This window comes from Silene latifolia, unplaced genomic scaffold (genome assembly GCF_048544455.1).
Source record: "Silene latifolia isolate original U9 population unplaced genomic scaffold, ASM4854445v1 scaffold_20.1, whole genome shotgun sequence".
NCBI classification, from domain to species: Eukaryota; Viridiplantae; Streptophyta; class Magnoliopsida; order Caryophyllales; family Caryophyllaceae; genus Silene; species Silene latifolia.
This window is the reverse complement of record NW_027413163.1, coordinates 2647580-2672147: the sequence shown is the minus strand read 5'-3', so window position 1 is coordinate 2672147 and position 24568 is coordinate 2647580. Positions and strand designations below refer to the sequence as shown.

The following is a 24568-nucleotide window of genomic DNA, read 5'->3' as shown; positions in this document are numbered from 1 at the left end:
AGTGACCGTGGAACCCATTTCCGGGAGAGGACTCTTGATGCTTTACTCAAGAAGCACGGGGTGCAACATAGGCGGAGCCTTGCCTATCACCCGCAAGCCAACGGCCAAGCCGAAATTTCTAACCGTGAAATCAAGATGATCCTCGAAAAGACCGTGAACCGGTCAAGGAAAGATTGGTCTACCAAGCTCAACGATGCATTGTGGGCTTACCGGACCGCCTTTAAAACACCAATAGGAACTTCACCGTTCCGGTTGGTGTACGGTAAGCCTTGCCATTTACCGGTTGAGTTGGAGCATAAGGCACATTGGGCCATCCGTCTACTAAACTTTGACCTAAAGAGCGCCGGGGAGAAGCGGCTACTTGACCTCAATGAGCTTGAAGAATTCCGACTAGAGGCTTATGAGAGCTCTAGGTTGTACAAGGAAAAGACCAAGCGGTTCCATGACAAAGCTATTATAAGGAGGGAATTCAAGGAGGGTGACTTGGTTCTCCTTTTTAATTCAAGGTTCAAGCTCTTTTCGGGAAAATTGAAGTCAAAGTGGTCGGGGCCTTTCACCGTGGTCCGAGCTTTTCCATATGGGTCGGTTGAAGTTTCCGATGGAGACCAAACGTTCAAGGTAAATGGACAACGGCTAAAGCACTACATTGCCGGGACCCCTATTATCAAGAATGTGAGCTCAATTGCCACTTTTATTCCAAATTTTTGATTGTTATTCATAACTCCGTCGAGCCTACGACAATAAACAAGGACGCTTCATGGGAGGCAACCCATGCATCTTTGTATATATCATGCATTTAGGAAGAATTCGAGGAATTTTGGATGGATACTACTTGTCAATTTGATTGTTGTCGGCCATGAGTGTTGAAGACTTGGGGTTTTTGTTTGATGAACAAGCGTTTGACCTTTTATTGGCCTTTATCCGACGTCCCGAGTCGGGTTTGAAAGTTGAAAACACGGAAAACGAGGCCAATAAATGATGGGAATTGGAATAAGGGGTTTATTGAAGAAATCATGATGAGAAGGAGTCCCAGCCGGGTGACCGGCGGCCGGTCCCCTGACCGGCTGGGAAGTTCCTGTAAGTTTATTGGAATTTTTGAAGAAAACACAAGGAAAGTAGTCCCAGCCGGCAGGCCGGCAGCCGGTCCACCGGCTGGGAGTACGTATACAATTGAAATGTGACAAATTGGATTGAAGGGAAGTCCCACCAAGCGGGCGGGCGGCCCGGTCCACCGGTGGGGATGCGCTTATGAGGAATTTTCATCAAGTTTTCTGAAGAAGGAAGTCCCAGCCGGCAGGCCGGCAGCCGGTCCACCGGCTGGGAATGCACGTATGAAGAAAGTGGGAAATGGGTGTTCTCCCAGCCGGGTGACCGGCGGCCGGTCTCCTGACCGGCTGGGAGTTTTCTGATCCTTTTTATGAAATTTCAAAAATCACTTGAACTCCCAGTATGGGTGACCGGCGGCCAGGTCTCCCGACCGGGGGGAGCCCTCGATCGTGTTTTAACGCCAAAATCCCCAAATTCCTTCATTATTTTCGACCCCTTCTTCCCCTCTCTCTCACTCTAACCCTAACTCCCACTCCCTCATCTCCTTCAACAACCCCTCCCACCACCACCTACCACCACCTCAACCACCAACAACCACCCCAACCTCCTTCCCAACCTTTCACCCACCATCAAAATCACAATCATGGCCCCAAAAAAGAGAGTGAGGAGAGGAGACTTGGCTCTTCAACAGGCGGAGGCGGTAGCGGCGGCGGCGACCGACATGAGCTCCGACCCCGACTTCCCGGACATCCAATTCACCTCAATCACAATGAAAGGTAAGTTTGTCTTATTCAAAAGGCGCCCTATTGTCCCTACCCGATTCATTGATCGTCAATCCATGAGGGAACTAGGATTAGATCAAGTTACTCTTGATTTATTTGATGGGGTGGGCATGAGAATGATGTATGGAATTCATGAGCGGACCTATGTTCGTCTTACTTGGGAGTTTTTGAGCTCCCTCCGTCTTGACAAACACCGCCAAACCCAAAAGGTAGCCTTTTTGCACTTTAGATTGATGAACAAGGACTACTCCTTGACCCTTCCGACCTTTGCATCCTATTTTGGGCTTGACTCTAGCCCTCCTCACAAGGCACCCGAGACATTTGACCATGGGGCCTTATGGAAGGCTATTACGGGTTTAGATGATGTTAAGGGGGTCAAGAGAGCCGCCAATACAGTCCACAATGCGGCTATCCGGGTTTGGCATAGGTACATGGGTTGGACCATCTTTGGCCGAGAGGAAAATCATAATTTTAGAACGGAGGAATTGGAAATTCTCGGCTCTTACCTTCGCTCCAACCCAACCACTTTCAAAATTGACATTGCCCACCATTTGGCCCTCACATTACAGCGGCTTAGCAATTCTCCGGCCTCTACTACGGCCATTGTCGTGGGTGGACTCATCACCCACTTGATGAAGAGGCTCAATCGGAGGGTCAACTTGGGTGGGTTGCGTTCTATGATTGGTGATACAATGTTGTTCAAAAATTACATCCACCACAACCTCGGTTGGTTGAAGACCAACCCGAATGATGGCCTAGACTATTGGCAAATTCGGGTTGATGGAGTTGATCGGAATTCTATCCCTCTTCCCAACCCCGACAAAATGAAAGTGGTGCCTAACCAAGAATATTATTTGCTTGAGATCGAAGATCTTGAAGACCCCTCCATCCCCCAACAAATTAACCCTAACCTTCGGTATGCTCGTGGCCGACCCATCATCCCCGCAAGGTCTACCTTGCGGTATGCCACACCGACTTCTCCTTTTGTCCCCGGCCCCTTGCAACAAGGAGAGGGGTCCTCCTCTCAACACCAACAACAATCGCCTCCTCTCCATGCCGACCTCGTCTCCTTCATGGCGGAGATGAAAATTAATATGACAAACGCCGCACATGAGCGGCATGGGCTTCAACAAAGGCTTGACCGGATTTACTATGACCATTCTCTTGGTCAATTCCCGGTCTATGATGATTGTATGAGGAACCAATACAAACACCCCTCCGGCCTTCACCCCTCCTACTATTTATTCCCGGATGGTGGACATCCGGAAGATGGGACCTTCAAGTACGGAGATATTAACTTGCGGCCCGACTATTTTAGCGCTCCGGTTTTTCCCACCCCGTCTACCTCCCAAGGGGAGGGACATGACGCGAGGTGGTTCGGGGGTGCCCCTTCGATCTTCCAAGAGGGCGGGTCCAGTGGTGCCGGAGGGCACCCGGAGATGTTTGTTGGTATGAGCCAAGCCATGGAGGATTTTAGCTCGGATGTCCACTTGAACACTGACGATTTCATTCGTGGCTCCGAGTTCGGGGCAATTGATGGTGATGGTGATGGTAATGAAGATGATGAAGATGATGATGACGACATGGGGTCTTAGTCCCCGAGTTGATGGTTTCGTTTATCCTCCCAATCAATCCAAATGACAAGTATGATCCTTCCCTTTTATCCAAATTTCTCATCCATGTTTAAATTTTTCGCATGCATTTAGTTGATAATTCATTTAGTTGCATCATATAAAGTTGCATTAGATTTCAATTTTGTAATATATTGTCACATTTAATAATTGCATTCACTTAGCGTAATTTGCATTGTCATTTCAATTTTGCATGTAGAATAGAGCATGCATTGCATTTTCAAAATAAAAACAAACTAAAAATTGAAAAATGACAAAAACCATAAACATGTTAATTTATTTCACTAATATGCCCTCCCATGTAAATAAATAAGTGTGGGGAGGGCCTAAAAAAAAAACAACAAAAATATGTCTTTTAATTTGTACTCCCTCCACACATTTATTTCCATTTGGAAGTAATGTAAATAAATAAGTGTGGGGAGGGAGTTTTCATAAAAAAAAAAAAAAAAAAAAAAAAAAACAAAACCAAAAAAAAATATGTCCTTTTAATTTTTCAAAACAAAAATCACAAAAATATGTTATTTTCCCTTTGAAAAATCAAAAATCAAAAAATATGTTCCTTTCCTTTTCTTATTCACTCCCTATGCTTTTGTCCATTGAGGACAATGTACATCTCAAGTGTGGGGAGGGAAATATCCACTCGTGTATATTTGTTTATAATTGTAAATGTTTATAAATTTAAAAAAAATGACTAAAAATTGAAAAAATTCAAAAATTCAAAAATTTTGCATTGTATATACATGTGTTCGGCTAACAAAGTGGCAAGGTACATTGACTATCCAAGGCAAAAAGGAGACTAGAAGACCGCTTGGTATAGACGTTCTTATCTCTTTCCTTTTTTTCCCGTTCTTTCTCTTTTTATATTGTTGTATAATATGGAGGAGGATGGGATTTTTGTTGCTTTGGGTGTCTCCTTGGGAGACCGTTTGGAATTTTGGTGTTGTTTTGCTGCTAGGTTTAGCCAATTTGTTGCATGTTTCATTTCATGTTTGTTTAAATTTCCGCATGCATTTGCTCACATGTAAATACTTGTTGCATTTCTTTCTTTTGCATTGAGTTTGTAAATAAATTTTTAAGGAAGAACATGGTCAAAGGAAGGGAACCAAGTACCCCCATGATGAACTTATGTGCTCAATTGTGCCTTCCCCCTCCTCGTTACTCGCACCCGTGGCCTCTTAGTTAGCCAAGGAAGGGGGAGCTTGACCAAAGAGTCTAGACCGATCTTGTGACACCTTGGGCCGTAGACTAGGCCTTTGGCTCGACCTAAACTACTCAAAAGTAAGGGTAGAGCCTCCTAGGGCGGGTACATTCATACCCCGCCCTCATCTAGGTTTGAGAGTAGGTCTCCTCGCGAGGCGTGTCACATCATTACGCATAAGTGTGTCGCATCGTCCTTAGACCATGAAATTGCATTACATTTTTGTGCATATGATTTGAAGCAAAAATCAGTTTTATGAACCTCACAAAAGCCAAATTAGCTTAGTTTCGTCCCTTGCATTGATTTCCTTTTTGATTCACCCCTCTGAGCCTTAGCCTATTCCTTTTGGCATACCCACTAAAAGAGCTACATCCCAAAAACACCCCTCCTTAATCAAGAATGGGTCATGATTTGTAGAAGTGTCTAGGTGGTGGAGTCGGAATTTGATGATGGACGAAGTACATGTCCATTGGGTCGAAAATTTTGTCTACATTTGGTGTTGTATATAAATAAGAGGTTTTGAAAAAAAAAAAAAAAAAAAAAAAAAAAAAAAAAAAAAATGAAAAACGAAATAGAAAAGTGAAAAAGTCATGAAAAAGCCAAAAAATGAGTTACTTGTGTTGTATATATTTGTTTATTGTCAAGAAAAGAAAAAGGCAAGCAACACCTCTACTCATCATTTAAAGGGCTAGAAAAAGCCGTTGCTAAATAAAAAGGGGCAAATTGATGTTTTTCCAAAAATGAGTCGGGTTTGCACATTTTTTTGCATGACTTGGGAAACCGAGTCGTTGTTACGGTGTAGACGTTACCATTTGTTGAAATAAAAGGAGTTTTATCAAATTTTTCCTACTTGAGTTGGGTTTATGCAATTTTTGCATAGTTTTGGTCATCATTGCTATGTTAGGGCATAGACGTGTCTCATGTGTTGCAATAAGAGATGGGATGTGATGTGTCGACGATTCTTGATTTGAGCTCCACATATCCAAACGGTGCTTGCACCAATCCCGTTTTGACCTTCTCCTTAGCCCCGTTGTAACCCTTTGCTTCATATTGTATGCATTTTTATCATTGTTTGCATTTCATTGGACATAGGACGGTCTTACACATTAGATTGCGGGCACGTTTTCGCTAGTCGAGTTAGTCGAGTGGTTTTGGTTACTTTTTGTCACAAAAATCACCCTATTCTTTCATTGAGTGACGAGTGAAAACCGTGAGGATGTCGTTGCCTTGGTCCCCTTAGTCATGGGTCCTTTGGTCGAATCTTGTGTCGGCCTTGTAATTCTCGGCGGTCTTGCCCTTTCTTCCCTTTCCCGCTCTCGAATCGGTTTCTTGAGCATTGGTCACACATGGGTTGCTTTTGTCACATTTAGGGGTTGGCACCTCATTTGGCACTCTGAGACGGTACTCCCGACCGAGACCATGTTTTGTTATTTGAAAAATCCGACCACTTAGATGAGGAAGGTGGATCATTTTGTTAGATGCATTCTATTTGTTGATTATGTGCTTTCATGATGAATGTGTCAAAAGTTTTGTAGCAAGACCCAACTTGCCTTGCAATAGGGCACTCTCCCCTCATGGGTGTCAAATTGTGAGTTGAAGGGGCGTTGAGTGCGCTAATACTCGATCGGCTTAAGTAGTAGTTTAGTTGAGTGATGCTTATATTGTGCATCCACTCTCCATGTCTATCATAATAATGCTTTGTACATTTGGTTTAAGGACTTACTCGGGGACGAGTAAGGATTAAGTGTGGGGAGGTTTGATATAGGACCATTTTGCACTCTTTTTCCCTCTATTTTCATGCATATTCGACCCCATTTAAGGCGGTTTTGTACCCCCTTTACTCTCGTTTCTAGTCCCGATTCCCTTTACTATGACACTTTGGCCCCCTTGCAGAAATTGAGGCGGGAACGGGCGAAACGAAGCTAGATAGACGGGATTTCTAAGCCTTGCATGAAAGAAGAAGGGAATTATCTTTGAGGAGTACCCTCACCGGTAGGGCCTGGCAGAGCTGGCAGCCTACCGGGAGTACATCTACAAGGAGAATGGAGGAAGAATTGTGAAGAAGCACTCCCAGCCGGTGGCTGGCGGCAGTCGGCTGGCCACTGGGAGGACATTTGAGCTTAGGAAACAAAGAAATTGGAAGAATGTTACAGGAAACTCCCAGCCGGTCAAATGACCGGCGGCCGGCTAGCCGGCTGGGAGTTCCTCCAAGGCAAAAGTCAAGCTTCAAAGTCAAGCTGTCCCCAGCCCGGTCAGGGACCGGCGGCGGTCGACCGCCGTGCACACCCTGATGACCTCAAAATTGTTCAAAACTTCCAGAGATCTCCCACCGGTCATTGACCGGCGGCCATGACCGGCCGGGAGTGCATTTACGAGTTTCAAAGCCCATTTCCAATTTCGGTCCTAATCCTTGTATAACCTATATATACCCCCTCTTAAACCCCTTTGTACACACAACCCTAGATCCAGAAATTTTACCCTTTCAAGCTTTAAACTTTCTTAATCTCTTTGTTAATCTTTCTTTAATTAGAGAAGTTCTTCAATCAATTAGTGATTGAATTTGGGTTTGTAAGAAGATTGAAGGATTTCCTTCTTTATTATTTCTATCCAAATTCCTCTTTCACTATTTTGTTGGTATTATTTCTCTCCCTATTTTCGATTGTTTACATTTTGTTCATCTTTTATGTTTGTTTGATTGTTTATGTTAAAATTGTTGTTGTTGTTTGTTTGTTGTTGTTAATTCCATCATTGCTCATCTTATCATTGTTCATCTTTCCTTTGTTCCTCTTGCTTTTGTTCATCATTGGGTAGTTGTCCTCAAAGACTTAATCTTTGAGTTGATTTGGTTAAAGATTGTGTCTTTAGGCTTAAATCTCTCTCATTATTAGATTAAATCATCTTTCCTTCCACCCATTGTTAGATTGTTGCATGTTTAGTAGTGAATTTCATCTTCTCACCATGTTTGTGACCAAAGTTTCCATCTTTATTGTTAATTTTGCAATTAGAACCATGATTAGTGAGTAGTCTTCCACTAGGGCTCGGTTTGACCCGACATGAGTAATTTCATTAATTGAATTTCATAAAGGCTAATTATTTGGGGAAATTGGTGAGGGTAGTTTAGAGGGATGACTTGGGTTATGGGTTGACTCTTGGGTAGTGTTGACTTACGACCCTTGACCACCAACGAGAGTTGGTTAGGTTGTGATTTGGGTACCCGAGACTTGACCCTATTGTTGACCTCGGTTGAGACCGAAAGGGAGAACCGGGGTAGGACACCTCTAAATTAGCGTTTGAAATCGACCCTCGAGAGAGGGAGTGGGATGACCCGGGTATTGATGGGGCTTAATGACCTTAGCGAATATCGGACTACCTCGGGAAAATGCATGTTTTTGGGGTAGTGGGGTATTGAGTTAGGGATTCCGACCTTCGAACCCGAGAGGGGGGTTGGTGGGTAGTGCTAGTGTCCTATTTCGAACCCGAGAGGGGGGTCTTAGGCGAATTAGAGCCGTCACCTCCTCACCTAACTACCTTTGTGATTAGCCTAGAAATTTAACCATGTGGAATTGCGAATTGTTTGGGAAGAACCGAGTCTTAGGCCTTTAAATTATTTGAATTACACCTTATCCTTCGTTCTTGCTTAATTTCCTTGCTTTTGTTAAGTTTGCATTTCTCTTTATTTTAGGTAGCATTAGTATAACAACCATCATCTTTTATTTTCGACTTAGCTAAACGATCGGATTAGAACAATTAGTAATCTTTTCAACTCCTTGTGGGATCGACCCTTAATAGTGTACAACGATAGAATCGTGCACTTGCGAGGTATAGCTTGATACCATCACTCTACTTCTGCCATAAAAGTGATAGGATTATGTCCTTCGCACCACATCTACCACAAATCACCTCGGGCTCGATCATAACATGGAGCTGCTCATGTTCACCCATCGCCGGGCTCTCTGATTTACCACACCCGACATCAAGTATTTCCACCTTAGCTACAAGTGATTCACCTTCTCTTTCGATCACTCGCCTACCTCCTCAGGGATTTCCATACTCAGCTACATGAATGACCATATCTTCAATCAGATGCCATCCCTTACTATCTTCAACATTTTTCTGGAATCTCCCTTTAGCTGCATTATCCAATATAGCTCTTTGATCCGCATACAACCCATTGTAAAATTTGGTGCATAAGAACCATTGTTGGAAACCATGATGAGGTACAAAGCGAACTAGATTCTTGAACATAGTCCAAGCGTCACTCAAATCTTCAATGGCTAATTGTGTGAAAGTAGTGATTTGGCCTCTTAGTGCATTGGTGCGCTGTGGTGGGAAGTACCTTTTGTAAAAGGCTAAAGCTAGGGAATTCCAGTCAGTAACACCAGCAGCTTCCCTATCCAAATCTCTCAACCACTCCCGGGCGTCATCAGTCAAGGAAAAAGGAAAAAGAACTCCCTTGACCATATCCTATGTCACCCCAGCAGTTAAAGGAATGGTGGATCAATATTCAGTAAACAACTCCATATGCTTACAAGGATCCTCGCCAGCTACCTCCTTGAAGAGATTCCACTCAACCAACTGAATGTAGGATAGATGAATTCCAAAGGTGCCCGAATTTGTAGTAGGAAGCAAGAAAGCTTTGGGCAGAGAATCTACGGTAGGTTCTGAGTGACTGGCGATGTTCGACATTTTTAGCAAACGAAGTTGTAAGAATAACAGAGATAATAGTACCCTCTTCTAGAACAGATTACCTGCAACACAATTATAGCACTAGAGAAAAATATGAGATCAGTCTCAGGCAAAAAATTCCTTGAGACGAGAGATAAACTAAATGTAAAGAAAACAAAATGACACCAACTCCCCGGCAACGACCCCAAAATTTGACACTGCTGTCGCAGCCCTATCAAAAATAAAACCAACTGGTCTCTATAAAATGTAGCTGAAGCAGTCGGGTATCGAATCCACAGGGAGATGGGAATTTTGTATGCTATCTAAGTCTGTCTAAGTAACCGTTTCTTGGGGTTTTGATTATTTTGGTTCTAAACTACGAAGATATAAGGGAGAAGAGCAGAGAGGAAACAAGGACTAAACTTTAAGGAAATTGACAAATAGAGAGAAATAGCTAGGACAGTCGGTTCACCATGGTTTTCTAGAAGTCCAATCTAGGGTCATAGGCCATAAACTCGGTCTGCTGGGTAATGAAAAGGTCCTCTCGGTCTGCTATTTGCCCTAAAACATTACTAACTTAGCTCTCACCCTCATTAGAATGCCCTAATGTTCATTGCAATTCTTACCCCATCCAATCTTTCGATCAAGGTCAAGTTGTACCAAATCAATTAGCTAAATGCGTCGACTGAAGCAACTAATCGATATTAAATGCAGTGATTAACAACATAGACCCAATTTCTACCAAGCCCTAATCACCTATTCATAATCTCCCTAATTACCATGGCTCCCCTATGTCCTAGCATAGAAGATTAGTTACGCATAAAGAGATTTGGGAAATTAACAACAATAAAAGAGACAATTAAATTGAACATTCTAATTACTAATAGAAACAACAATTAATGTAGAAGAGAGAAGAGATAATAAATAAGAAATAAGTGCAATAGAATAAAGATCTAATTTAAAGAACGAAAATACTGAATACAATGACTTCCAAAAGTGCCAAGTTCAAGGTCTCAAGAGTAGAGAATAATCATGAGAGATGAAAGTCTCAGATCCAAAACATAGAGATAAAAGAAGAGATGTCTTGTTCTACTGCCGTCGTCCTATTTATTCTAAGATAGAAAATAAAATATCCTTGCGTAAGAATATCCTCACAGCATAAACTACTCGATCGAGTAGAATGAAACCACTCGATCAAGTAAAATCAAGATCAAACAACTCGATCGAGGACAATAAGTACTCGATCGAAGAACCTAGAAAACGCCCTTCTCGATCGAGTATAGTAATTAATCGATCGATAATCTTCAACAGAAAAAGCATTCAATTGACAAGTTTTCAGCGGCTAACTTAGTCGATAGAGCTGTGTTAGCGTGGATGAACCCAAAACACCTTCCGAAGCCACTTCACGCATCTCTAAGTGACAGATTTCAAGCTCCGATTCTTCTTTCTTTAAAATGCATGCAATTGGGACAGGTTCAGGCTCGATTTTGCTTCTTTCTGGTTCATACCTTCAAATAATACAAGACAAATCACAGTGGACAATTCGGGGGACATTTGTAGCTAGATGCCACCTAAATAACATTGAGATGCGTGTAAATATAGGGTAAAAACCGTATATAAAATACACGCATCACAAAGCCTATGGAAATTTTCTATGATAATAAGGCTGCGCTACACATTGCGAGAAATCGGGTTTTTCATGATCGGACTAAGTATATAGAAGTCGATTGTCATTTTATTCGTCATCATATAATTAATGGCACCGTCTCGACTTCGCACATTCGAAGCAAGGAGCAAATTGCAGACATTTTCACGAAGGCATTAGGCGGTGGCGCTTTTGAGTATCTTCAATCCAAGTTGGGCATTGGCTACCATGTGCTCCAACATGAGGGTGAGTATTAAACGATATTATTGAGTCGAATGATATTATACCCATTAGATGCTAATATTCTTGTGTATTATTTGTTACCTTAAGTAATCTAGTATTATAGGAAGTCTTTGATCATAAAATACGATGTACTAGTATATATGTAAACGATGTAAGGTCCTTGTTATTCATTCAATCAATATAATTTTCCAATTCTCAATCAATTGGTCTCCCTTGTGACGGGTTACCATTTGTGGCGGATATTTTGTGAGTAAAAATGGTAACAAAATGGGTTAGTGGAGAAAGGGGACCACATGAATAGTGTTGCAGAGAGAGAAAAAGTGGGTACTTTGTGAGGTAAAATGGTATCCGTCACTCAAAAGTGACAGATATGTGCCGTCACAAACAAGAATTTGTGTTCCTCAATATCGTTTTCTGTTCTATTGTTTTTCAGATTGATAAAAAATTGTATACTAGCAAAACAAAATTGTATACTAGCAAAACAAAAAATATTCAGTGGGTCCCCATCCCATCATGTGAGAGGTCTCTCAGTAACGCTCTTGAGAGACCGTCTCTCCGATATTTTTGTGTTTTTTAAAGCGCACTTTTCTTCTCATGTTATATTTTTTGGTTTTCGTATTGATCATATATAAGAGCAATAAAATAGTAAATAATGGTCTCGATAAAAAGGAATGTCTGCCACACGTTGAATTTTTTTGTTAACCAATGTAACGTATGTTTTAGACTTTAGTAGTGTATCCGATTAGCCCTTAGATACATTTCATTTCTACCCTGCCGAACATAAGAATGATGGAAATTTAAGAAATGAATGAAATTAGATGTAGTCGTTAATTAATCTACCCCGACAATCCTACAACAGTAGTAGTAAGAGCATCCGCAAATATGAGACTCCCCATATTTTCTCTAATAACTTTTTTATTTACCTTTTCCATTTCATAACTACATTTATGCAACAATGAAGCTCCTCAATTCTCACACAAACATTGGGGAACCTCCCCAAAAGTAACACAAATTGTCTTACTTTTTTTGGGGACCTTCCCCAAAAACAGTAGAGCCTCAAATAATGGGAAGGTTGGTGCAACAATGAGGATACCCATATAAGGAGAGAGGGTGTATATAGGGAGCTATTTTTCCACTTTTGCACAAATTCTCATTTGTGACTGCACTATTTTTCCACCTTTCCATATAATATAGACCACATGACAAACAGAAGTGACCACACCCTTAATTACACAAATTCTCATTGTAACCGCACTATTTTATCACAAACTTGTGACCTCTCACAAAAATAAGTGGGAGAGGGCTTTCAGAGGTCACAACTCACAAGCAAGATGATCTATCACCCTTAATGTCTGTCAGCATTAGTCTTGTACTAGTATATATATATAGAGAGAAAAGAAGGGTTGGCACTGCAGTATCCTCAAAGAGAATAAAAAGGTTTTTAAAAAAAAAAAACACAAGAAAAAGAAAAAGGAAATGGGAGTGACATTGAAAGCCACGCATGTGGTATTGCCGGCTGAGCCAACAAGGGAAGGCATACTCCCCTTATCAGATTTAGATCAAGTCGGAGTGATTAGCCATACATCTGTGTTGTATTTCTATGATCGACCTAGTCACGAAGATTGGGTCGACCCATTGAAAAACAAAGTGATCAATACTTTGAAAGACTCTCTGAGCCGGGTATTGGTCCCGTTCTATCCATTGGCTGGTCGGTTAAGCTGGATTGAAGGCAGCCGACTTGAACTGGATTGCAAGGCCATGGGCGCAGAGCTTATAGAAGCTGAATCAACCGATAATATCAGCGATTTCGGTGATTTTGTTGAAAGTTCAACATCAATGTTCAGAGATCTTATACCTCACATTGATTATGCAAACTCGCCAATCCAACAACTTCCTTTGCTTTGTGTGCAAGCCACGGCATTTGGTTGTGGTGGCATTTGTGTTGCTATTCATTTCTCTCACGTCCTTATGGACGGAAGGAGTTTATTCCATTTCATCAAGGAGTGGGGTCGCTTTGCTCGAGGCGAGCCACTTGAGGTAGCACCATACATGGACCGTCTAGCCTTAAAATATAAGCCTGCAAAGGTAGACCCACTTGTTTCATTTTCACAAGTGGTTGATGATGGTGATGATGATGATGATGCGCTAAATGAGAAGACCCAACGGCTTTCTCCAACCTTTGTACTGTTGACAGGAGATCGGATTGAGATCCTAAAGAAGGTTGCTAATCGAGATCATGTAGCGGAAACACATTGTCGTAAGTACAGTCGATTTGAGGTTATTACAGCTCATTTATGGAGATGTATGACCTTAGCGCGTGAGCTGGACCCTCACCAAATGATGACCTTGTATGTTATTGCTGATGCTCGCAGTCGTCTCGATCCTCCCTTGCCATCCAGGTAAGTTATTTATTCTATCTGCTGCATAGCTTCATTCTTGCCTTAGCATAAGAGTAAAGGCTGCTTGCAGATTACCTAAATTAACCATTGTTCCAAAAATTTGCATCAAATAGCCTCTGAAAATGTTAGCCTTTCATTTCCCTTTTATTGTTCTACTTTCCATTTCAGAAAGATTTATGAAATATGGGTAAATTTACAACTCTATCATTTTAACCTTGAATAATGGGGGACAATGTCATTTTGACGAGGAGAGTGGTAGTTAAAAATATTAGGGGCAATATTGGTAGTTCACTTAATGTAGTATACTCCCTCTTATTCAGTATAATGTTCCCATATTATATAGGCACAATATTTTAGGAAAACTATAAAAAAAGAAGGAAAGGGTTTGGTGGGTTTGATAATAGGAGAGATAAATGAATAATTAGGAGTTAAACAAAGAATTGTGGGGCCAAAACATTAAGGGTCCGTTTGGATTGAAGGAATTGGAGAGAAGGGGAGGGGAGGGAAAGGGAGAGATTTAATTTCCTTTGTTTGGATAAAGAATAATGGAGAAAGGAAATGGAAGGGGAGAGAAATGAGAGGACATATTTTCCCTCCTATACAACAAACTTATAATCTTTCCAAGGGTGGCAAGATTTGGAAAGAAAATATTATTTGGACTATAATTATACCACTAACATCCTTCAATCCTCCATCCATTCTTCATCTCCCTCCTTCATCCCCTTCCATTTCCCTTCATAATTTTTGTTATCCAAACACCCACATCCCATTTGCCCTCCTCTTCCCTCCCCTCCCTTCACCTCCCCTCACTCCTCCCCTCCCCTTCCCTCCTAAAATTGTATCCAAACGGACCCTAAGGGTGTGTTTGGATTGAGGGATTTGGAGGGAAATGGAGGTGAGGGAATTGAAAGGATGAGAAATTCATTGTTTGGTTAGCAAGATGAAGGTAGAGGGATTTGGAGGGAAGGGAAATTGGATCCCTCCATTTTCCTCCTACAAGGCAAATTATTTCCCCACCAACAGAGGCAAGATTTGGAGGGAAAATCATCTCCTCCATTCTCCCTTCCCTCCCCTCCCCTTCCTTTCTCTTCCCTCCTTCCCCCTCCCCTTTTTTTCTATCCAAACAAGGCCTAAAAAAGTAATAAAATTAGAGTAAAAGAGTTGTGTGAGATTTGTGATAGAGGAACATTACTTAAATAATCCATTTCGGAAAAGAGGGAACATTATAGTGAATGAGAGAGAGTACTAAATTTAAAAAGAGAAGAATTAATTTGGAATGAAATTTGGCGAAAAGGAGGACAGTAAAAGTGGAATGGAGGGAGTACTTTGGAGTCTATGGGAATCATATATATATATATATATATATGTACTTTCTATGTATGAGTGATTTAAATTTATGTATGATGCAGCTACTTTGGCAATGCTATAATTCCAGTAACAGCACGTAGCCGTGCAGGAGAGCTCCTTTCAATGCCTCTAAGCTATGCTTGCAGCAAAGTGAGGGAAGCAGTTGAACAAATGAGTAGCGAGTATATCAAAGGAACCATTGAATCCCTCGGCAAAGAAGAAAATCTGAGCAAACTCCAGTACATGGAGGACCGAGGAGACTTGGTAGGGAATTCTGCACAAAGTAGCCCCGATATGTGGGTTACTAGTTCGTTGAACCTTCTTGCACAAGGCCTAGACTTCGGTTGGGGAAAAGAAGTCTATGCAGGGCCTCCCACTGGCCTTAGCGACTATAGAAACACTCTCGTATTACCTCATTACAGATGGGATGGGTCTGTCAAACTTGCAACATGGTTGCAAGCTAACGACAACTCTTCCAAATTTATTGATTTCTGCATCCACGGTGATGCAGAATGACTTCTAAAATAACCAGTAATGGATGGAAGATGATTTTGAAGTCTCATTTTATTTGGATATGTTTTACCCGTAAACCTTACAAAGGAATAATGTATAACATAAATTTGATCGTCTTGTATTGAAAATCAGTAACGGGTAGTACGCACTAGTGTTTCATCAAGTTTGCATTTTTTTCTTTTCAGTTAATGTTTTCACTGTTTTATTGTAATCATTAGCTTGGTGCCCGTCCTGTCCGGCTATTTTTATTTACTATTTTTATTTACTATTTATGAAATTAACTATGTTTGATTTTCTCTTACCTCATGTATTTACTATTTATAATATATTTTTGGGTTATTTAATGTCAGTAATCCAACCTAAGCCTCTCCTTCCCCATTTAATCCATCTTATTGATTATCCCATATTAATCTTATCTTTACTATCATTTAATTTAGTTTGCACCCGGCATCATGGTAGCTTGTTATAACAGGTGAATGTCACTAATTAGCAGGTTTCCTTCTTAATTAACCCTTTCTTAACTATTGTAAGACTTTTAATTGCATCCTTTATCTCTCCTTCTTTTCTCATTTATCTGGGTTCTTCCTCTCTTCTCTCGCATCCCCACTGTAAATTTTTTGCCCATTTCATTTTACCTTCATTAAATTCTAGATTTACCCCGACAATGAATAAGGCGGCCTGATCTTCTTCTTCTACTTCAACAAATTCCAACAGTAGAAATCACAAAAAATTGTATAAAAATCAAAAAATGAAACCGCCAGCAGCCCAGGAGTCCTAGCCACCGTGGTCTACTTTCCCCCGCACAATTTGAACCACCACTGGCCTGCGCTCCGCAAACAGCTACTCCGACCACCACATGCGAGTTCAGTTCGACCCTCAATCAAGCTCTTCACCTCGGAATCGAAACCCAATTCGAAGCATCACTACCGCGCCCGGAGTTCCGCATTCAAGCCGAGCACCTCGTGCTTTGCTCACTCTCCCGGATTAGAACTTCGACTTCCACCGGGCCCACCACGGTGTTTTGCTCACTCTCCGATAACCACCAGTGTGCAACTGTGCACCTCGCAACCACTCCGTCTCAGTGACGAGTTCGAATTAACTTCATCCATACTCCGTTTCAATCGTCACCAACACAACAACACCAGCCCAAGGCTCGACCCTATTAGAATTCGTGTTAGATCGCACACGGGCCTGGGCCGCACCCGTCGAGAAGGAGAGAGTGTCCAGTTTACAAGTCCAAGGAGGTTCCATCCCAAAACCAATTGGCAATGGGAGGAGTAGCCCCTTGGGTTATAAGCTGGATCACTCTTCTCTATTTCTCCGATGTGGGAGACCTACATGTGATTTTTCACACGCCCCCTCACGTGTAAGGTCTCTTTTCGATTAATCGACAGGAACACCGCAATTTCTCGAACCTGTTTCGTCGGGCGGGAACGTCGTTGCTTTTCGGACCCGCTAAATAGTGGCCCAGTTTTTCGTCGAACGGGAACGTCGTCGCTTTTCGGACCCGTCTTCGCCTCACAACCGAGGACTAAACCTTGGGCTTTGATACCATGTTAGATCGCACACGGGCCTGGGCCGCACCCGTCGAGAAGGAAAGAGTGTCCAGTTTACAAGTCCAAGGAGGTTCCATCCCAAAACAAATTGGCAATGGGAGGAGTAGCCCCTTGGGTTATAAGCTGGATCACTCTTCTCTATTTCTCCGATGTGGGAGACCTACATGTGATTCTTCACAGACCCCAGACGCGGCTCCCTAGTCTGTTGACCACCATGTCCATGATCAGCTCATAACAGCAGACCAGAAATTACAACCACGGTGATGTGAACCACCAACTCCGGACCACCATTGATTTATTGAGATCTTTCATGTAATTTGGTAATTTAGTTTTGATTGGTGTTTTATTTGACTAATGTAATGCGATGGTTTTGTATTTAGGGGTTAATTAAGTGTGGGTGAAATGTGTGTTTACAAAGTCATAGGATTATTAAAATGAAAGGGTGACGTATGTAACAGGTTGCCCTTTCATTGGTGCAAACTAAGTTAAATGACCGTAAAGATAGGATTAATATGGGATAATCAATAGGATGGATTAAATGGGGAAGGAGGGGCTTAGGTTAGATTAATGGCATTAAATAACCCTAAATTTTTTTATGATATAACTTGAATAATTGGCTAAAGTCAAATGTATAAGTAGTGTTTAAGAACGTTTTACCCTATATTGTGTAGAGGCAAAATAAGACTATCCATCCATATGTTTATGACCATGGTACATCCAATAAAAATCTAATTGAAGTTATATGTAATCTTTTCGAGCCTTTAATATTTATGAGTTACATTTTAATTTTTAAGATGTCAAAATTAAAATCTAATTGAGCTTATATGAATTATACACTACTACAAATCCAGGCAACTACAACGCCCCTTTAACAACGATTATTCACGAAAATCACAATAGACGTTGTAGAATGTATGGCGCGAATTTTACTAAAATCAATTACAACGGGTATGGTTATAAAAATCGTTGTTATTAGTTTTAACAACGGGTCACACATGCACAACCGTTGTTAATAATTTGGCGCAAAATTGTCGCAAAGTTAGTGAAAAGTAATCACAACGGTTATTTTTGAAACCCGTTGTTAAAACTTATTTAACAACGGGTGTTTTTTACAACCGTTGTTAAACATATTTCACAACGGTTGTTGTTTAATAACCGTTGTCAATACCTTCCATACTATAAACCACACAAACAGAAGTCTGCTGCAGCCACAAAACACAACCCTTAATACACAAACACAAACACAAACACAGGAGACAAACAAACACAAAACACACACTCTCTTTCTCTCTTTCTCACTTTCTCATCGTCGCTTTATCTTCTCGCCACACCAAGTTGATTTCATCGTCTATTACGTTCTGTATTTATCGTAAATCTCGCAAATCACTTTTATTAGTTTCATCGTCATTATTTTCTTTTTCTATTTATTTCTTTTGCATGTATGTGTTTTTATCGACCATTATGTTATTTGTTTAAGTATTGTTCGCATAATTAGTTAGTAAAACAATGAAGAAGCAAGATAAACATAATTAATATATATATATATATATATATATTTATAAATACATAAATTAAAAAAAAAATTACATATATAAAAATGCAATTCTTATATTTTCATAGAGGATCTTATTCTGCTCGATCGTATCCGTCCTCTCCTCCTTGGCTATTTGGAGGTTCCGTTCGCGATTGCTATATCGTCATATAGCCGCAATCTGCTTTTGCTCCGTCAAGCCATTTTCTTTGGCGTGCTTCAGTGCGGATCGAGCATCCGCAAGGTAGCTCCTGAAACTTTCCTCAATATGGAGGAACCGGCGGATGAAGTTGTTGTTCTCGATCATGGTAAGAGTCTTAAGGATGAAATCATTCATTTTGTTGGAGTTTTTGGAGTTTGTTTTGAAATAGTATGTAGAGTTTGTTTTAGCAGTTAGGGTTTGGAGATGAATATATTGAGATAATGGAAATGTTAGTTGAGATAATGCAATGTATTTATACTAAGCAATGTGTGGGTTGAGTTGGTTTTTAATTAATATATATGTTAGGAAGTTGTGCCATAATCATCATCATATCTCTCAATAATGTTGCTTCAAATCTTATTACTAACCCTTCTCATAACATATTATCCGTTCATATGTACAGTGATGTCAGTGATAATGCATGCATCGGAATTCTAACGGGCCGTAATTATGCATGCATCTAGTAATATTTAATTTAATTTTTTTTTTATTTTTTAAGAACAAACAACAACGGTTATTTACAAACAACCCGTTGTCTTTAGTTATAACAACGGTTTTGTATATTAAAACCCGTTGTTATAACTTTCCCCCCAAAATTGAGTCACACTTTCCACAACGGGTTTTTATACTTAAAACCGTTGTTAATATTTTTAACAACGGTTTCCTTAAGAAAACCAACCGTTGTTATAACCTTTTACAACGGACACTTTAACAACGTCCGCTTTTTTATATAACAACGGTTTTTGACCGTTGTTATAGCTTGTATCTGTAGTAGTGATATTTGAGTTTCATTATAATATTTTGAGTTTAAAATTTATATAAAGGCACTCAGTTTATTTTCAATAAAACTCATAAAATATACATATAAGCTCAAATATTTTATTATAAAGCTCCAAATCAATACTAATACAGCTGGTTGTATAGTCTATTAGTTGGTGTAGAGGAGGTTGTCGGACAATTTTAATGCTAACATAATTTGATTAACAATCATTATTTTTTGAACATGTGATTTTCCCGTGAGTGCACAGTTTCTAAAATAGTTGGTTAAATGTATAATGTGTAAATACATTTTAGGCCTTTATTGTTTAAAGGGGATTGTAGGATAATTTCAGTGCTAACATAATTTGATTAACGATCATTATTGTTTCAGCATATGATTTTATTTGATTTTATTTGGTAAAGTAATTGAAGCTTGGATGACACACATTTTTCCCTTTAGATAGTTGTTTTAAGGGGTTTAGTTGGTGAACAAAACAAAATGACAATCCTTCCGTAGTTTAATTCACTTAACATTGGATGTGTTACATGCAATATGTTAAGTCTTCTCTCTTTTGATCTTTGTTTCTAAAATATGATAAATGACTAATATAGATGCAGTACATCTTAGGCCTTTTAAATCACTTCTTTTTGGATCTCTCATCCACATCTCAACCACGTGTTTGGTGTCCTATGTTATTGTCAATGGCTCTTCGAACGTTTCTAACAATTAGTTTAATTATGACTTTTTTTTTTCACCATCAAAATATATTCTTGTTTCTTATTTTCCTTTTAACCTTATTCTAACTATTATATCATGTCTTAGTGCTTCTTTAAAAGTTTCTCCTTAAACCTCTCTTATTCTAAAGAGTGCTCTTATCCTTGCCTTTACACTTGGCAAAACCGACTCGTACCAAATAACCCGACCTGAACCCTACCAACACCCAAATTGAGGACCCAAATTTGATACCCTAAATCGGAATTGACCCGACCCTATTTAACCTAATCCGTTTGTTTATTAGTACAAACTGGTCGTTTTCCTCAAATAAATTCAAAACAACCTACCCAGAAAAGACCCGAACATGAAATGATCCTACTCGACTCGGCCTGGTCTGAATTCTTAGAAACCCGAACAAAGTGAACCCAAATTGACCTGACATGAACCTGACCCGATTAACCCGTTTGTCAGGTCCACTCACCTTATCTTTCTTTTCATAACCCAACTTTAAATGGTTATGGTATAATAAATAAAATTCATATTCTCAGTTATTTAAGTCTATATATATTGATTTTCGTATACATTGCATCCATGTTTTATATAATAACTTTTACCCGTGTTCTCAATATCAATATCAAGTTATTTTTTTAATGTGTACATTTGTTTTGTTTTATGCATCAAATGGTAAATAACACAAAAATTGAATATTGTGAAGTATTAAAGACTTCAATTTGTAACCCTTACAAATAAAATGAACAAAATTGGGATGAATGTTTCATGAACTTGCCTTCAATACTATCGAAGCAGATTGCTCCATCTATCAGTAATCAACACCTGAGATGAAAACGACATTAAATTAATTTAATCTTTTCATGTTTGAAATATGTTGAGAGCAATTTTTATAGCACGACTTACTATTGTAAAGTTATATATGTATGAAATCTACTTGAATTTGTAATTTTAATATGACATTTTTGTATTCATAAGCTACTTTTAGAATATGCAACTCAATACTATACAAAATTATAATAATACTAGTTTTTGAACCTGTGCAATGCACGGGTGACAACGGAAAGTATTATTATTAAAAGTAAGGACTTATGTATCTTTTTTATTTAGTAAATAACTAAATATTAGAAAATTTTACTTGACTTACCCATATACACTATTGATAACTTTATGTTGCTTAATTTTATTAGAAGTATTCTGGTTTTTTTTCTCACTTTTTTTTTATGAGAGGTGAAATATGAAAAATTGATATAAAATTATTACAGATTTCATAAACATGTTTATTTACGCAATATATATTTAGTTCTACTCGTTTTTGTACTTTTTTTTTTATCATATTACCCCTCTTGTTTATTCTCCTCCTAATTGCCTACCTTCTCTCTCGTTTTCTCTCCCACCCACCATCGCCTGGAAGCAGCTTTTGTCATCAGCCCATCACTGACAGACTACCTCGAAATCCACCAACAGAACCTCCACCACAACCACAGTGATGACCACATACACCCAACACATTAGACCATAACGTCCCTCTTAACCCCTATCTCAAGAGGCCCCTACAACTAACCACCCTCCCTGCAATTTATATCATACGTCCTCCAACTACCCTACCCCATATTGCCCCCTCCACCTCATCCCATATGTCCCCGTATCTCCAGTATAACCACCATCCTGACCCCACCTCATGCGTGACCCTTATCCCTTCTCATAATAATCTTATGCGATTCCCCACCCCATCATTACCCACCCATCGCAACCCCTAACCCTTCTCATAATAATTTTCAATTTTAAATATGGCAATTTTTCATGTTTATTAATTATGATACTTTACACTCAAATGAGCTATCGGTTTCAACTCTAATATAATATATACTATGATTAAATTAAATGTTCTAAACAAATTTTAAGTCACAACTCTTATTAAAATGTTAATGTTCATATATTAGGTGTGAAATAATTATATGCTTAAATATACAAGAGTAACAATCTAAAGTAAATTGACCAAATTCAAATGTAATTGGCCTAAACTCTTTAGTCTTATCTTTATCTGCTAAAAATATTCATTCTTAGGTTTAAAATAACTATTTTTTTTTGTCAATTTATAACCCTTTTCTAATTAATATTTCCTTTACCAGTCGTAAACCTTTTTCTTTTTTTCATTTACGTACCTCAAATCTATTTTCGTTGTTTATATTTTGGCACTAATAAATAAATTTGTATTTGTAACAAAATTAATTAGTTTTTTTTAGCCATTGGTCGGTTGGTTATAATTCATTGACCCCGAACCATTTCATGCCATTTATTATCATTGCCTTATAGAAAAATAATTTAGCAAAATATTCCTTATTGATCAAATTTAGCAACAATGTTGTAACCACTGCCTCGCTAATACATGACTCTATCATAAGGAACCGACTAGAAAGACATGACACAAATGAACCTTATCTGAAATAATTATACACGAATAACCCATATTCGAGATGACTCGGTAACAACGTAGGAGAAAGAGGCGAAGTCCTCAATAACCAAATCTGATACGACACGGATGAATTGAATTGACCATGACCTGACTTACTCGTTTGCCAACTCTAAATAAACATCTGAAATAAACTTGCAAGAATCACGCGATAGAGAAAATTACAGCAAATAAAGTCATTATGTATTGATCATCTTCATTCAATTCCCAAATTTTGAATTGTACTATTGTCTGGTCTTTATGACTGTGTTGATCATTTTTTTATGAACAAACCCGCCATAAAGCTTCTTCACAAATAATAATTATTGTTTGAAACGGTCACACATTGTAAAACGGCGATGGTTTTGTAAAAAAAAGAAAACTCATTTATTAACATTAAATAAATGAATAATATTTTTACAAAAATGAATCGTCTCACGGTGTGAAATTGTTTTATTATATAATATGTGGTACACAAATGGTTTACAAAGTTACTGTAATATAAACATCGTCTTCGTATTACCATGGACAATCATATATCATATATTATATTAAAGCAGCAATCATCTACCCCTTTAATCGCCACGTGTCATTCCCTCTCTAATTGCCATGTGACATTCCCACAAAATATATTATATTTTCATTTTCATATTTTTTTTGAACTAAAATAAAATGTCAATTATTGATTCTTTTCCATAATACGTAGAACTTAAAAAACGAATTAGCATGATCATACCGTGATTATAAGAGAAAGTTATAATAACTGTTGGAATATGTGTCCTCCGACAATAATGCGATCACGACTGTTGATCATGATGATCACATGTTTAAATCTCATTATAAAGAATACAATTGGGAAGTAATATTTTACTGTCAACTGATCAACATATATCGGTAATGATTGGCTGACTAGAGTTTGACATTCTTCTTTGTCGTGCGACGGTGGTGATCAGTTGATCCCCTAGGTCATACCTATAGGGCAACACTCTTAATTGATCATTTAATTGATCGTATAACGTTACGAGTTAATTAAATTTCTTGAAAATTGACGGACGATTTTGGAAGTAAAATTTACGTATCACATTGGAATTGATTAAATGAGATACGGTCTGAGTAATTGAATTTGCTATGTAATTTAATTTATCTCGGAGTTCCCAAAGACGGATTTCTTCAAGATGGCGATACATAAAGACGGTGTTACCTCGAGATGCGTGCCACAACCGAAGTTCAAGGGACCAATGGAGTTGGTTTCTGAATATGTAATAGTTAAATAGTTTTTCTATTTTAGGAAGGCCATACTAGGATTTATTTATTTTATGCTTGCATTTTATTTTTATGTCACATGCATCGCTAAATCGCCATAACTAAAACATGCATCCTCATCTCATCGAGTTTATCGACCGTGTCAATTAGAATTATCGTAGTTCACCGCTTTAGTTCACTTAAAACGTGATAGATAATAAATTGGCATGACCTCTCGCTAAAACAATTAATTGAGACATAGCCTTACCAAATAGTAGAAACCATGAAAACCTATTTCGTGAGGGAGTGCACTCGGCCCTACCGGGGTACAAACCTTGTTACGTAGGGGAAGTGGGTGATGAATGTTAATCCACCGAGTTCATGTTAATGAGGGTTTCATCGGCCTTACCGTGCCCAAGTTGATGTGGATTTGGATCATGGACACTTTTATTCGAAATTTGGATTTAACTCAACAAAAAATTTTCGATAAGGGTTTCATCGGACATACCGTGCCCTTGTCGGATGTGTTTTGGACTATAGATACTTATTAGAGTAATTTTATCGACCAAGAGTTCTAAAAGTAGAATCGATTAAAACGTTAATCCACCGAGTTATATTGATAAAGGTTTCAT

At 39.1% G+C, this 24568-nt stretch overlaps 1 protein-coding gene across 1 annotated transcript; it reads left to right on the top strand.

The window, feature by feature from the left end:
* Positions 1–12580: 12580 nt before the first annotated feature.
* On the top strand, positions 12581–15474 carry LOC141638550 (spermidine hydroxycinnamoyl transferase-like). The gene is made up of 2 exons (XM_074447961.1): positions 12581–13610; positions 15020–15474. Exons 1-2 carry the CDS (start codon positions 12688–12690, stop codon positions 15471–15473), a joined length of 1377 nt encoding a protein of 458 aa, XP_074304062.1. The 5' UTR covers positions 12581–12687; the 3' UTR covers position 15474.
* The last annotated feature ends 9094 nt before the right edge of the window (positions 15475–24568 follow it).

Excerpts from the sequence above, each read along its gene's own strand:
- LOC141638550 (XM_074447961.1), top strand. The coding sequence starts at position 12,688 with ATGGGAGTGACATTGAAAGCCACGCATGTGGTATTGCCGGCTGAGCCA. Across the intron at positions 13,611-15,019 it reads GATCCTCCCTTGCCATCCAG|CTACTTTGGCAATGCTATAA; the intron begins GTAAGTTATTTA and ends TGTATGATGCAG.